General features: G+C 29.9%; 3 protein-coding genes across 3 annotated transcripts in view; 1 reads left to right on the top strand and 2 right to left on the bottom strand.

Moving 5' to 3' along the window:
* Window positions 1-6468, bottom strand: part of Ent2 (Equilibrative nucleoside transporter 2) — a 51822-nt gene extending 45354 nt beyond the window's left edge. Inside the window, exons 1-2 of the mRNA XM_090115359.1 lie at window positions 6317-6468; window positions 2749-2882 (exon numbers count right to left, since the gene is read on the bottom strand). Coding sequence (XP_089971485.1) covers window positions 2749-2830 — 82 coding nt within the window. The 5' untranslated portion in view covers window positions 2831-2882; window positions 6317-6468. The remainder of the gene's footprint in view (window positions 1-2748; window positions 2883-6316) is intronic.
* Window positions 6469-6766: 298 nt separating this feature from the next.
* Window positions 6767-8577, top strand: LOC149898306 (transmembrane protein 80-like). The gene is made up of 2 exons (XM_090115522.1): window positions 6767-7128; window positions 7209-8577. Exons 1-2 carry the CDS (start codon window positions 6888-6890, stop codon window positions 7400-7402), a joined length of 435 nt encoding a protein of 144 aa, XP_089971648.1. The 5' UTR covers window positions 6767-6887; the 3' UTR covers window positions 7403-8577.
* A 2072-nt stretch (window positions 8578-10649) lies between these two features.
* On the bottom strand, window positions 10650-12179 carry LOC149898307 (uncharacterized). The gene has a single exon (XM_090115521.1). The coding sequence runs from the start codon at window positions 12013-12015 to the stop codon at window positions 10993-10995; it is 1023 nt and encodes a 340-aa protein (XP_089971647.1). The 5' UTR covers window positions 12016-12179; the 3' UTR covers window positions 10650-10992.
* Between the last annotated feature and the right edge of the window lie 2648 nt (window positions 12180-14827).

A 14827-nucleotide genomic window follows, 5' to 3' on the forward strand; every position in this document is an offset into this window, starting at 1 on the left:
AAACATTAGTAGAACAGCTGCAGTCCCAATTTTACGAAGATCGTCATCTGTACCAATGAATAGAAATAAGACAATATTTGCAAAGAGAAATCACTTTCCATTAGTATCTGCTTGTGCGCTTACAATACATAAGTCTCAAGGTGGTACTTTTGATCAAATCGTTTATGAATAATAATAATAATAATAAATACACTTTATTCAGCACCATGTAAATACACGTAAAAAAAGAAACAGACAATATGATTATAAAGCTAAAAAGGCGGCCTTATCGCTACTAAGCGATTTCTACCAGGCAACCTATGGGTAGGATTTTTAATTATAAGAAAGAGGTGAAAACAATAGGTGGTGCAGCAATGAAAATGAATTACAGTATATATTTTAAACCATACAACTACTTATATTATAAATACATAGTAATAAATATAATTTAAGAATACCTACTTATACATTTTATACATATTAATATATACGTACACATAATAAACAATACATACAATACATAATATATATACCTATACAATACAATTATTAAATATAAGGATACTAACAATTTATTTGGGAGAAGAAATGGTTGAAAACTAAATTTTTAAATATGTTCAGCGATTTCGCACGTCTGATTTCAATTGGCAGAATACAATAAAAGTCACAGTCAGCAGCTGTTATATGTAGCATTATCACGAGTAACTGATATAAATGGATTGTTCATTGTCTCAAACACCGATGACAACAAATTTTATCATGGAAGAAAGCGTCCAGGGGGAATAGTTGATTTACAGTGTGAATTTGAAAGACTTTCAAATTCTCGCCTAATAACACAACAGGAAGAATTATATAACCTTGTAAATGAGAGTAACATTACACTATTTTCCTTCAACTGCCAAAGTTTACGTGCTCATGTTTCTGATCTGAATGATAAAGTATTAAAAAGGTCCACATTGCTGTTATTTTCCGAAACTTGGATGAAAAATGACGAACAAATTCTTATTGAAAATTTTTATTGCGTTACCCAATACAAACGACCCAACTCAACTGCTGGTGGAGTAGCTGTATATCATTCATCTACAGATACACTGAACAATGTAACACCAATTCAAAATATTTCACCAACTATATTATCACAAATTTCCGATGAGGTTTCACAAATTGGTGACATCGCCTTGGTTCGATGTGTTAATACGAATGACCAACCTGTGATTATCGTTGTTATTTATATTTCTACAAATACTAGCCTGACAAATATCATAAAATTTATTCATCAGCAATTACTTCACTTCACAATTGAAGGTTCTCGACTTTTAAATAGTAATTATCATGAATTACCGATGATTCTAACTGGAGATTTTAATGTTGTTTTTCGCTCTCAGGAATCTCAGCCGTTACTTAATTGATTTTTTAGAAGAAAAATTTGATTTATCTATGGATACTTCTCGACTTCATTCAACAACGCGTTTCGGTACAACGATAGATGCTGTATTTACAAGAAAAGTAGCAAATTTAGAGAGTAAAATTTATGTTTCACATTATAGTTACCACAAACCTATAATTTCGTACGTAAGAAATTATGATGACATTCAATTACCTGTTTCGAATGAATAATATTAATATAACATTTAAATAATCTTTGTAAAGCACATGAATAATAAATATAATTAAATTATAATATAATATTTATTTATTTAAGTTAATATTTAATCATTTCAGTGATATATGTCGTCAACGCCAAAGAAGTTTTACTTCAATCGCGCGTAAAGGTTACACGCACACACTTTTTTTTTCTATTTTATAATTTTTTAACACAAACATTACATTTTTTTTATTATATACAAAATTTGTTTATCCGTTTTATTAGTTAAACTGAACAACTTTCACTAAGAAACTTAGGTCGAAAAAAATGTATAGAGTTATGCATTTTGTATGGAAAGCTTATTTTTTTTATATTTCGTCCAAATTTCTTTGTAAAAGTTGATCAGTTATATAAACATGAAGTTGAAGATATCAATATAAAGTATTCGCAAATTTTGTGTACTGATAAAAAAAAATCACCCGGTGTAATTTTCACGAAAATTGTTTCAAATTGTCATTTTTGGTACTTATTACGAATATTAAATTATGCATACGAATGATTTAATTTTTAAAAATTAAGTGGAGCAACTTTCCCATAGTACATTTGTATTATTTACATATAGGATGACAGGATGCATTTGTTTGCACTACTAGACCAAGCCCTTAAGAATATTACCTAATACTCTCACGGTCAAAATATAGCCTTCTAAAGGTGTGTTCATACAATTACGCAGTCCGTTCGTATGATGCAATCCGCGGTATGTCATCGACTAATATCGTGGTTTTTAATCTCCTTATCTTTTAAAATATTTGATCGAAGCTGAGACCCGGAATTAAAATACGAAGTTGATGCGCTTCAATATAATATAAACAATAAAAACAGTTTTTATAAAACAATGAAAATACCTAAGTCAAATTTAGTCAGAGCATTTAAACATAATTATTTCCTATTCCGATAACAATCTTTAATACTTTTTGATAATTTAAATTTTAAATCAAAACCATAGGTATCCAAAAATATCCTAAATAGAACACAATATAGAAAAGCTTCAACACCAAAACAAAACTTAACAAAAATACATTTTCTTGGAAAAAAAATCCAATGAATATTTCCATATTTCAGAAATTTCTTGCTAAAGAATAAATATTTCCCTATTCCAGGAAAAAATCAAATCAATCACTCACGTTTATTCTGCGGCATGATTGTGTTCCTATCTGTCCGTAGCAGGCTCTCGGCCTCCGCCCCTCCCTGGTGGGACATTTCCATACCTCACTGGAGCGCCGGTATCATAAAACCGATGCTGACATGTGTGTTGCGTCTGTAACAATATTAATATCAATTATTAATAGAATAATTGAATAATCGCGGCTATGCCTATAAAACTGTACATAAAAATGTCATGATTTATTTATTCGTAGATAATACATAATTTAGATGGCAGAAAAACGTAAGAAGAAAAAACTAAATACAAAAAAATAAATCAAAGACTTAACGCAAGTAATAGAAAACGTGGTAAGGGACAAACGTAAGATGTAAACTGTACCTAGGTCATTACCTAAAGTAAATATTGTTTATTCATTAACAAATACTTTAACATCCGTTAAATGTTAATAACACTCGCGTAAAATTAATACGAAATTACATAGAACAGCTTCTCAGTAACTTTAAGAATGTATTCGGAATTTTTTCATTATTTTTTCAATAACTTTTTATGATTACATTCGACACTGCAATGAGTCAACGACTGACGATTGTTAAATTGTCCATTGTCGTTAAGATAACCTCTTAAATAACCTACGTAAATTGAGAAACAGATAAAAAACTAAACGATTTTAAATTACATTGTTATAAATTGTCTACTCTTATTGAACTTTTACTCCTATTATTTACGACTTATCTACTACTAGGTTTCCGCCCGCGGCTTCGCCCGCGCAGTCAAAGAAAAACCCGCATAGTTCCCGTTCCCGTGGGATTTCCGGGATAAAAAGTAGCCTATGTCCTTTCTCGGGTATCAAAATATCTCCATACCAAATTTCATGAAATTTGGTTCACTAGTTTAGGCGTGATTGAGTAACAGACAGACAGACAGAGTTACTTTCGCATTTATAATATTACTACTACATATTATAAACGTGAAATTGTGAAAATAGATGTTTAGATATTTTGATGGATGTATGTTACCGACACGCTAGATTGGCTGAATCTATCTAGATAAAATTTGGAGCAGAGACAGATTAGCCTGGAATCGCTCATGGGCTTTAAAATCCTGATAGAATGCGAGAGGAACCGCAGGCTGAAGATAGTTTTCAATCAACTTACAAAAAAGGAGGAGGTTATTTATTAGACTACATATATTGTTTTTTAAGATTCTACTGTGCGAAACGATTTTCATGGTTCTTTTTTTATTCTTATAATTCGAAGTTTTAGTTTTCAGTTATAAGTATTAGTACCTATATAGTTTATGTTATGAGATATGGCTAACGGCTATCCATATGTTGTGATTACGCGAATGTAAACGCCCACATTATGACCGAGCAATTTTGTAATTACACGATAATTTGGTTTGATCTTCGAAACATAATTAACATAATATACGAAAATAAAATATTGGATTGTTGGTGCAAGTGCAAGTGATAAATTAAATCTGATTGTGATTAATGATGGTAGCTAATTCTAGATATATGTACCTATATTGTTTTATTACATTATATCTTTTTGGGTGTAGATAAAATTAAATAAATTGATATCAATATTGTTATCAAATTTGGATTTTTTGTATGAAAAATTTGTCTTTTTTTTCCCTGTTACATTAATCGAAATTATACAAACATTTTACAATCAATTTAGTACATTTAAGATGGAATTAAATTTTCCGTAAAGTAAAGTTTATAAATATTCATGACAAGAGAACAATACAAAAATAAATCCAATTAAAATAAAAATGAACATCAGATTTCATCATTATAATAACTCAATTATCTTTAATAATTAAAACAATAGCACATAATTCAAAGTATTAACTGCTGTCAATTAGTACTGTTATAAATAGTGTTAACAAGAGCCATTAGCTATATTAAATAGAACAAGCATCTTTATTAAATTATCTTCAATTGTTTTGACCCGTACATTGCACATGCAGTCAATTAACTGATATATTGTCTTTGTAACTTCGGAATATCATATTGCATATTGAACGCTTGAAAATAAGGAATTTTTGTTATAACTGCTATGCATTTTTAAACTCCTAAACTTATTGAATGTCAAGATATGGCCTTTAATAAGCAAGGCCAGCGAGCGAGCCATGTAAAAAAAAAACAAATACTTCATAGTACATATGATCATTTAAAACAGTTTTTTTGCATACAAATTCCAATTAACACTTTTCAATTCATTTATTTCATTAGGTACTTGTACGCACAAACAAAAAATTAAAGACCACTAACAGACAGGCAAATTAAATCACTATTGACAAGACGATACATAAATCTTTTATTTGCTGATGGCTCATAAAGCTCACAATTATCATAATTCCTAGACTATTAAGCATTTACTGTAAGTGTCAACAAACTGGAAGCAAGACATTTCATAATCACTATGACTCATGAAGCAACGCTTACAATGGACAGGATGTGTGATGAATGGCATTTCTAAAGCCGTTTGAATCTCTCATCTCTGTATATGAACCTATTTAGTAATTTACTGCTCAATATGGTTATAGATATAAAACTATATAACTGTTGAAATTGACTAGACATATTTAACTATAATATTGAGATACTTAACTTAATATCAATATTTTATAGAGATGTATATTCAAGATTGAATCGTAGAAGATTGGCTGATCCTATCTAGATATAAATTAGCATAGAGATAGATTATAATCTTAAATAGACAACAGGTTGAAAATAACACTTTTTATTAAAGAAAAGGCCACATAGTGAAGTCACAAAGTGAAAACAAAATCGTGTGAACTGTAACATATAATGTAATGTAATGTAATGTAATTCCAGTGTGATATTCAATTTTATGGCCATGAAAATATCACACTATCTATTGGCTTAAAGATAATATTTGCACTGATGTGTGCAAATATTTATATTTTATATTGCTGCAGAGATACTACAAAAATAACTGAATAAATGCCATAGTATAGGTTACGTACCTACTAAATTTATCACTGAAAATTTTGAATCAAGGATATAATTTATGAGGAGTACAGAATCATACTGTTATTGCTTTACAACAAAACGAGTGTAAATTAACGAGAAAATAAGGTCAAAGTTGAGAACATTCCTTTTCTTAACATAAGTAACATAAATAAAATATTGATAAGCAAATTATAATAAATGAAACAGGTAAGCTACATAATAATATTAGTAAAGGATCTGTATTTGTGTCGAAATTAAATATACACAGATAATATGTGATCATTAGTGAATGAGTATCTTTAATGATCATAATATGTTAATATTTTCAATTGTTTTACTTTGAATAATATACGCACGATTCTTCCTACAACACGTCTTCTTCGCGGTTAGTGGTTACCTAGTACCAACAGGCTACAACTATAATCATGATTTTAGATTTATAAATAAAATAATTTTTAATTTGAACGTTAACTTAGTTAAATAAAATGAAACAAAATACTCCATAGTTAATATTATTTATAAATAACAAAAATTGAATTTAAAATGTGCTCGAGTAGCGCGGAGCGCGTGGTCATAAAAATAGTAATAATGTGAAAAATCTTACCAGTTAGACTGTCCTCATTTTCAATAATTTTAGGCGAATAATGGCTGATTAACCATTTTTTATAACATACTTTTCATTATTTAGTTATTATTTCTTTTATTTGCCTGAACACGTGCTCGCTACACGCATCTACTCACAACTTATCATTGGAGTTGTTCACAGATAACTAAATTAAAACTAGATTTTTTTAATTCAAGAAATAAGTATTGCCCTATGCTTGACATAGCTACATTAGCTAACTTCGAAATTGAAATATAATATACGTTTTCCCAACCGAAGTTATATGGTATCGTGATGTTACATAATATATTCTATTAAAAAAAAAGACATGAAAGTAATGAAGCAATTAATTCGTTAAATTTTAGGAATACGATAAATTTCAACGATTGTGTAATCAGGCAACTCGAATTTATTTTCTCAACCTGACACTTGACAGCTGTTGACACCACGTTTGACGATGACACTGATTTGACGGATTTTAAATTCACAGCTGGATTTTATAAATACCTTTTACAAGCAAATTTCTTTCTAATTATTTTTAAATTGCAAAGTTTAAATTTTCTAAGGCACAATGGTAAATTCTAGTTTGGCGTATGAAATTCTTTTATACATAAATTCCTTTTATTTTGGTCTATTCGCTACTTGCGAACTGGGTACATTGATCCTGAAATCTGTATTGATTGGTGGAAAATATGACGATAGCGAAAAAAATCGAACAAGCCTTGGTCAGGATTACGGCGTTATGGTGGCCCTGTTTATAATCGAGGCAGCCAGGTTGGTTTTAGGAAGAAAAGGAAGTCTTAGTGAAAGAGGTTAGTATTTATCTTTAATCTAATAGAGTTTGTAAATCTCGTTCTATTTTTAGGTTCTACATTATTCCCCTTCTTTACAGATGTGCCTGTTATGTTCTCCGTACTTCTCACAGTGCCATCAATTATAGGCGTAACATATTTATTGAGATGGCAAGTTGTTGTACTTAGAATTGAGTATATTTGGTGTACTCTAATGTTGTCGTTACAATCTCTTGAATTTATATTTGCGTCCATGTTTATAGTTACTATGTGTAGGGGCCCTTCATATGATTAAGGGGTGTAAGGTATATTCGTTATTTAATATGAGAATAGTGTCACATAGGGTGTGCCTTAGACATGCCACTGTTACAAATGTATTAATAGACCACAGTGCAAGATGCAATCATTTTAATTTTACAAATTTATAAGTGTTGTATCATGTCTATAAACACCAAATAGTATGAGTAACTATTGAATAGAGCAATCATCATAAAGTACTTATAAAAAGAAAGGTGTGGTTTGCATTGCAACATTGTAAAGAATTAATTAATATTTAAACAGGGCAAGTCTATACATAATTCAGCTACCTTCATCATTATTAATTATGTATTTTTAAATTGTTTAAGGCCAAAGACTGCATACCTTGAGACATTTTAATGCACTTAATGTGACATTGTTCTTATAATATGCTTAAACCAAAGAAAAAAATATTTCTCATTATGTGTTGATAAAAATAATTATTCTAGATGTAATAGACCTATATTTATATTTTGTGTGCATACAAAGCTTTCTGTATACATTAGACTTTTATACTCTGTTTAACCATTTATAAAATATATAACTTTACCTGTTTTATGGATACTCCCTCCAGTATTTAGTATTCTTGACTATATTTTTGTCTTATATCAAAATACGATTGAATTAGATGTGAAATAAGAACACAGTGTGATTTTACTAACATTTATATTGCACTAAGTTTTATAATATATTTAAAACTGCACAAAATTACAAAACCATATACATTGTGGTGTCTTCCATTTTTATGGACCCTTATATATTAAGTGTACTTAATAATATTAAGATATGCAAGACTATAAATTATGCCTTTTATTGGTATGAAATATTTACACTGAACAGATGTTAAACAGTGAAGGCATGGTTTTATATAGAATTTTATCCATGTTTTATGTGTCCATGTTAGAAATCTTAGCTAGTGTATTATGAGAGTTCATACTTCATATATTAAAAGGTATTAAGTGATACCATGTGTGGCCTTTATATATAAAAGTATACACCATGTATTTTATCAAGAGTTAATGTTTTACACTATAGTATTAATGTTTTAATACCAAATATATTTATACTAAGTGCTTTGTTGTAACAATTGGCTAACATTTTATATATTGTTGTTTATTAGCTGCCTAGTTATTGAGATAGTTTCAAAACTGTGTGGAAACCAAAGTAATAACTAATTATCAGTGCCGGATTAAGCCAGCGCGGGGCCTGTAGCAAATTCTGTCAAGAGGCCCTTCGTTTGCTATAGTTTCTCAAGTTAAAGGGTATTAAATAAAACAAAACTATTACAAATAAACTTTTCTGCATTTAATATGGGCAAATTTAGAGATAACACTTTCACTATCGACTTCTTTGAGCAAATTATACTCTATATATTCATCAAAGTAAGGTGATTAAGACGTTCTTGGCCCATCGTGATTCTTATCTCGTTTTTAATACTTTTTAACGTTGAAAAAGAACGTTCGCCACTGCAGTTAGTGATCATGAGAGACAAGTAAATGCGCAAGGCAATTTCTACGTTTGGGAAACACGATTCTAAGGAATTATTTGATAAAAGTTTATAAAATTGCAGTTCCGGAGACTCTTGTTTCTTGCTATCAATAACAGTAGCCACATCTGTTTTCAGCAGTTCAGCGAACTGCACTAATTCGTCTCCTAGGCTACTTTCCAAATCATCTTCGTAAGCACTGACCATACGTGAGGCGTTTTTGTTACATAAACGATAAATTTTTAATTAAATAAATTATGTACATAAAAAAATGTTTCAAAATTACAATGATTACCTATATAAATCCAACAGCACTACCTCGAAGATCTTTTAACCATTTTACCGTTTTACCCATAAAAATGGCAAATTCATTTTCAAAATACTGGCAGCATACGTCATACGTTGAAGTTTTGTATTCCTTCGTATAATATGTAAAATTATTATTTGTATACAAAATTAAATAAGCCAAATAATCTACAGAGAACCTGTAAAACGATGTTTTATCCTTTTGTTTGTTTTCGGGAACAAATTTTACAGCGTTTTAATATCACAAGACAGCATTTTTTTACTAAAATAGCAAACCCCTTTTGACGTATTGCATGACACTATAATCGCTATAGCACTGGCGGAGGTTCGTATTCGTTTTTGATTTCGTATTTTCTTTGACAAGGGCGATGGATGATTGTCATGCTCCATCTGCCTTTTATTTTGTAGGTAATCTAAGGTTTGATAGTCGATAGAATCCTATTTTATTTGATCGGGTTGTTATGACTAGCTCGTTCGATGACAATATCAGGGGATTCCCCTGTTAGTTTTGCCGTGCTACCAACTTGCGTGTAGCGCAGTGCAAGCAGTACAACACAACTTTTGGTGTAGCCAGCGCTCAATTGTAGAAACGTGGTAAAATTTTAAATTATTGTTGTAGATTTTGATACCAACGTTTCTCGTGGTAGGTACGTGTATTTTTTTACGGTACGTGTATTATAAATTGATATTTTATACGGTCAGACAGGTATTAGGGAGCGTCCATAAATTACGTGAGGTGTTTTTGTCCATTTTTTGACCCTCCCTCCCCCTCTGGTGAGATATCATGAGATTTTATTGAACCCCCTCCCCCATCCCCCCATCTCACGTGAGATTTTTCAAAATGTGGGTTTCTTTTGTTTATTTGTCATTGTAAAAAGAAAAAAAAATTGCTTCGTGCTTTTGTTTACGACTAGTTATAAATATTAATTAATAATATGTATTGCTGAAAGTTATAATAAGGGCCGATTTTTCAATGCTTGGATAAAACTTATCCGTCCAATAAAGTATTACACGATAATATTAAAATGTCACGTAAACTGTCAAATACGGGCAATTTGAATACGTTTTTAAAATGGTAGTTTTATTCATTATTCGACGAATAAGTTTTATCCAAGCATTGAAAAATCGGCCCTTAGTGTTATAACTTATAACAAGGTAACAATAGAATATTTAAATCTAAACCGTAACATTAAAATCTTAAGCATGTTATTTGGATTAAATGGACCAAAAGAGTATTTAATTTGTTTGTTTCAATTAAAAAAAAATTGCGTGATATTTGCCGACACCCCCCCTCTCCCCAACGTAAGGTTAGATGAGATTTTACTCGACCCCCTCCCCCCCTAAAACAACTCACGTAATTTATGGACGCCCCCTTAGACCGCGGGGCCCCCCGAGTCGCGGGGCCCGTAGCATTTGCTACTCTTGCTACGTGGCTAATCCGGCACTGCTAATTATACAGTAGTGACTTGATAAGCAAACTTATTAGTTATTACTACAAAATAACACTTTTTTTACACATTGGTACTGTTTTTATTGTTTTAATAATCTATTTAATCTGCTATGTAGTATTTATTAAATTATAAAGGATGTTTTTTATGTGCAATGTGTATGTTTGATAAAATACAATATTTAACTCAATATTTATAAATGTGAACTATTCTAGTCTCTTCTTGTTCAAATAAATATACTGTATGTACAATAAATTAAATTTTTTTATTTGACCTCAAAATGTGGAATACATAAATAAATAAAACAATTAATTAAATAGTGTACACACTACACAAAATTGTATAATCTTATCCATGACTTTCTCCCAACAAATATGAAGGCATTCTTGAAAACATCAACTTTTCTCTCTTGTGGACATTTCTTTGATGTTTCATCATAGCATTTCTGTAGCCAAAGGCCTTGCCACACAAACCACACACATGATTCCTGATGCCTAAATGGTCAGCTTCATAATGCCTTTGCAGAGATAGTTTTGTGTGAAATGACCTTTTACAAGTTTCACAACTATGCTGCGGTTCCTTGTGCCTTAACATATGTCGATTGAGATTGCTCTTGAATAAAAATCGTGCAGGACACTCGGTACACATGTATCGATAGTCCCCAATATGAACTTTCATATGATTCTTTAAAAGCTCTGCATATCTTCCTTTGTAAGGACAGAATTGACATTTGTATGGGAAATCTGTTCTATGTCGTAAGCTGTGATTATGATATGCACAGCGGAGTCTAAAAGACTTCCCACAGACATCACAAACATATTTAAAATGATTTGGATCATGCATTGTCATGTGCTCTTTATAATATGACTTGTTAACAATTTTATTGCAAATATTACATTGTACCTTAAGGCCAACATTATTTTTACTTCTAACTGGCTTGGTATCAGGTATGTTGTCTGGTGGGATAACATAATTGTGTTCCTTTTCTTCGTAGTCAGTAAAATCGTGTACGTCCTGGGAATCATCTAATTGCAATTCTTGTTTGACGGACTGTTTTAAAACACCCTCTGTCTGCTTAGCTAGTTGTTTAAATGATATACTATCTTTAATAAATTTGTAACAAGTAGAGCAAAGATATTTGGGATTATTGTCGTTTTCGTCAATTTCAATATCACAGAGCTGTTGGAGTCTCTCTCTTATTACGGAGCTATTGTCTATACCGTAAAGAGAAATACAGCCATCCCGAAGACATATTCGACAGGATAATGTTTTCACGTTAGATCTAGTTTTATGAAAGTCTGCAAAATGGTCAGATAATTCGGTATTATTTCGTGTTTTACACAATTTCATAATGTAGTACGATGTCACCATTTTTTTGAAACTATTGAAGTTTCAATATAGAATAAGTCAGACAGTTTACCGTTAACTCTCAAAATATTTTAATAACACCAATTCAAGTCATGCCAAATAAATAATAACGTTCAAAGATAAATTTTAAACAATTTTTCTTTGTTTATTTGTTTACACTGTATTGTTGACAGTTGACACTTGACAGTAATTTAATCAGACAGACTATAGAATAAAACACAGATTATATTATATGCCTGTTCCGTTAAACGTTAACGTTTTGCGGAAACGCCTGTTGGCTAATCCATGAAAAATTATTTGATTTGAGATATTGAATTCAATTACACTAGGAAAACATAAATTTACGAATTGGCTATCTATGATCGTTAAAGTGCAAGAAATATATAATAAAATAATATACATTACTAGCTTTACGCCCGTCCGTGTAATCAAAGGAAAACCCGAATAGTTCCCCTCGGCCCTCCCCGTGGGATTTCAGGGAAAAAACTTTCGATGAAACTTAACAGTAATTAAATAGGTAGGTACTAGGTAGGTATAGCATTGAATAAAACAAAAGATACGTTCTAAAGCAATTTATTAATCAAAATAATACAAAAACATTTTGTATAAATAATGATCACAGACGAAACAAATGTAACAAAATCGTGGATTACATTAATAAATTATAATCATAATAAATTATATAATCTAATACTATTAACTCCGCAACAATGTAGTCTTTGGATGCTGGTAGCTGGCCTAAACACATTTTTTTAGCATCAACAATATAAGGTTTTCTTAAAAACACGTCAAGACGCGCCTTTATATTCAGTTATCTGTTTAAAACTATTTTTCGGATAGAATTGATAAACTTCAAGCATAATTACATAAATATGTATCTATACCAACCAAAAAAGGAAAACTTTTATTTGATATAATATAATAGTTTACTAGCTTCCAATTACAGTTCACGCATACAAATTATTCTACAGTAACCATCTAATAACATTTGAATACATGGGTATATCGTTGTCATAATATTATAGTACAAATACAATTAAATTTAACATCAACATATTTTATTTTGATATTTAATTATCATATGTTTATAGATATAGCTATTTTTGTAAAAGTTAAGTGACGTTTAAAGATAGTCATATACAACTAATTTCCCTTCAACTGTTTTGTAAAAAAAGAACTAGGTATGGGCCTTAACCTTAAGAGTCAGACACATCAAATTGATTTTAATTTATAATAATATTATCCCCATGTTAAATACTCAACTGTAAGGACATTTTTCATTAATATATGTAATATGATAAACTTTTTTATACTGCACTTCCTATATCATATTATTCTATATCTATAAACACATAATATTATTTTAGGTTCAGGTTATCAATTTAGGCATTTATTCCGTTTTTATACATTAAAAAGCCTTCAATTTGGCCATATTTGACGACTAAATAAATAAATTAGTATGCATACAATTTTTATAACTTCCATACATTTAATACGTGTTCCATACAATTATATGTGTAGTAACTATAATTTCTAAAACTAATATTTGATTGGCTACATATTTTATACTTCAAATAATTATCTATGACATTTAATGCATTTCTAAAGGCCTATTCAGATAAGAGCGGTAGTCTCTACCGCCGTGGGTAGCGGTATCCCGATGGCACGCGATTAAATCTCATACCTAGACTATTATAGATACTCTAATCGCGTACCTATCCGAGTATACCGATCGATAAACGTGATTAGAGTCTCTTTAATTCACTACGTAAGATATTTAATCGCATTCTATCTCTACCTATGGTGGTAGCGGATAGTGCTCTAATCGGTATAGGCCTTAATTAAAACATTATTATGTAAAGCTTGCATTTATCTATTTACAATAGATATAAATAAATTTGTATGTACTAGGTTACTCTCTAATACTATATATCTCACTGCATTTTCGAACAAAAGCTATTATAATTTGAACTTTTAATATCAAGAAACTTTAATTTACAAGTGGTAATATTATAATTAACATATATCTGAAACAATTGACAAACTAATACATAGATTTTACTAATATTTTTTCACTTATAATATTTTATAAATCGTGCTATAAAGTTTGAAAAAGGAATTTATAATCTGTATAAAGTTTTTTTTAATCAGGAGCAAAAGCATCTTGGCCTAAAATTATTTCGTATTTAAAATGTCGAATATTTATAAACATTGTTAAGCAAATTGTAAATACTTTAGAAATAGTTTTAGTTACAAAGTTATAAAGGTATTCGAAATAGTGTATACTTTATATAGTAGGGTCTATATTATATATTTCGTTGGCATATGGCTATAGAATTCAGATAGGACACGGGGGAAAAAATATTTTTCATAAATAAATTGACATTTCAAAGTCTACTCCATAATATATTTACGTGTTCTATTTTTTAATTACATAGAGTAATACTGAATAGAGTGGTTAAGAGTGTATTTTAAGCAGTGCTATGAATTTAAAACTATTTTGCATAAAAAAAAGTTCAAGTTTAGTAAATCTTCGATGAATATTGTATAGTTTTAGTTATTTTCAAAATTTAACTTGTATTCAATAGTACATAATATCTCTATAGTCTATGATACTATAAATAATACTGCTAAAATGAAGTGCTGCATTTTAAATCAATACAATAATATACCTTCATAAATGTATATATTTGGTGTATATTCATAAGTGATCAAGCATAAATCTAAATTTGTTATTTGATGCCCTTAAAAGCAAAGTGAGATACAAAAAGTATTTTTTTTTTATTTTAGTTTTTACACCGCTACTAGTCTTTCT

Source organism: Colias eurytheme, chromosome 23 (genome assembly GCF_061535395.1).
Source record: "Colias eurytheme isolate Ceu_HAF_F1 chromosome 23, ilColEury1 Martin Lab GWU primary, whole genome shotgun sequence".
Lineage (NCBI taxonomy): Eukaryota > Metazoa > Arthropoda > Insecta > Lepidoptera > Pieridae > Colias > Colias eurytheme.